This window comes from Antrostomus carolinensis, unplaced genomic scaffold (genome assembly GCF_000700745.2).
Source record: "Antrostomus carolinensis isolate BGI_N321 unplaced genomic scaffold, ASM70074v2 scaffold36736, whole genome shotgun sequence".
NCBI lineage: Eukaryota > Metazoa > Chordata > Aves > Caprimulgiformes > Caprimulgidae > Antrostomus > Antrostomus carolinensis.
Genome location: NW_010320423.1, coordinates 673 through 999, shown reverse-complemented (window position 1 = coordinate 999; position 327 = coordinate 673). Strand labels below are relative to the sequence as shown.

At 42.8% G+C, this 327-nt stretch overlaps 1 protein-coding gene across 1 annotated transcript in view; it reads right to left on the bottom strand.

The window, feature by feature from the left end:
- Positions 1-257: 257 nt before the first annotated feature.
- Positions 258-327, bottom strand: part of LOC104526211 (noelin-2) — a gene marked incomplete at its 5' end in the record, with an annotated part of 731 nt that continues 661 nt past the window's right edge. The window contains one exon of the mRNA XM_010169595.1: positions 258-327. This exon is cut by the window's right edge and continues 14 nt beyond it. Within this exon, the coding sequence (XP_010167897.1) occupies positions 258-327 (70 nt within the window).

Here is a 327-nt window from a genome sequence, read left to right as displayed (position 1 = left end):
ATAATAATAATGATAATAATAATAATAAAACCCCCCCAAAGTCAGCTGCAATGAAGGCAGGAGGGATCCATGCGCCGTGAACCACGAAAGAGTATTAAAAAACTTAATTAAAGAATAAAAATCCACGAGGAAGAAGAGGATGAAGGCTCCTTAGAAGAGAAAAAACTGAAGTTTGAAGTGTAGAAAATTCAAAGAGCTGAGAAGGGAAGAGCGAGAAGAGTCCAGCACGAGGTGATGGGTGGTTGGGTGGGTGGTGGTCACAGCTCACCCGATGTCTTGATGACGTGGAAAAGCGTGACGTTGTAAAGAACCTGGTGCCCATTATTC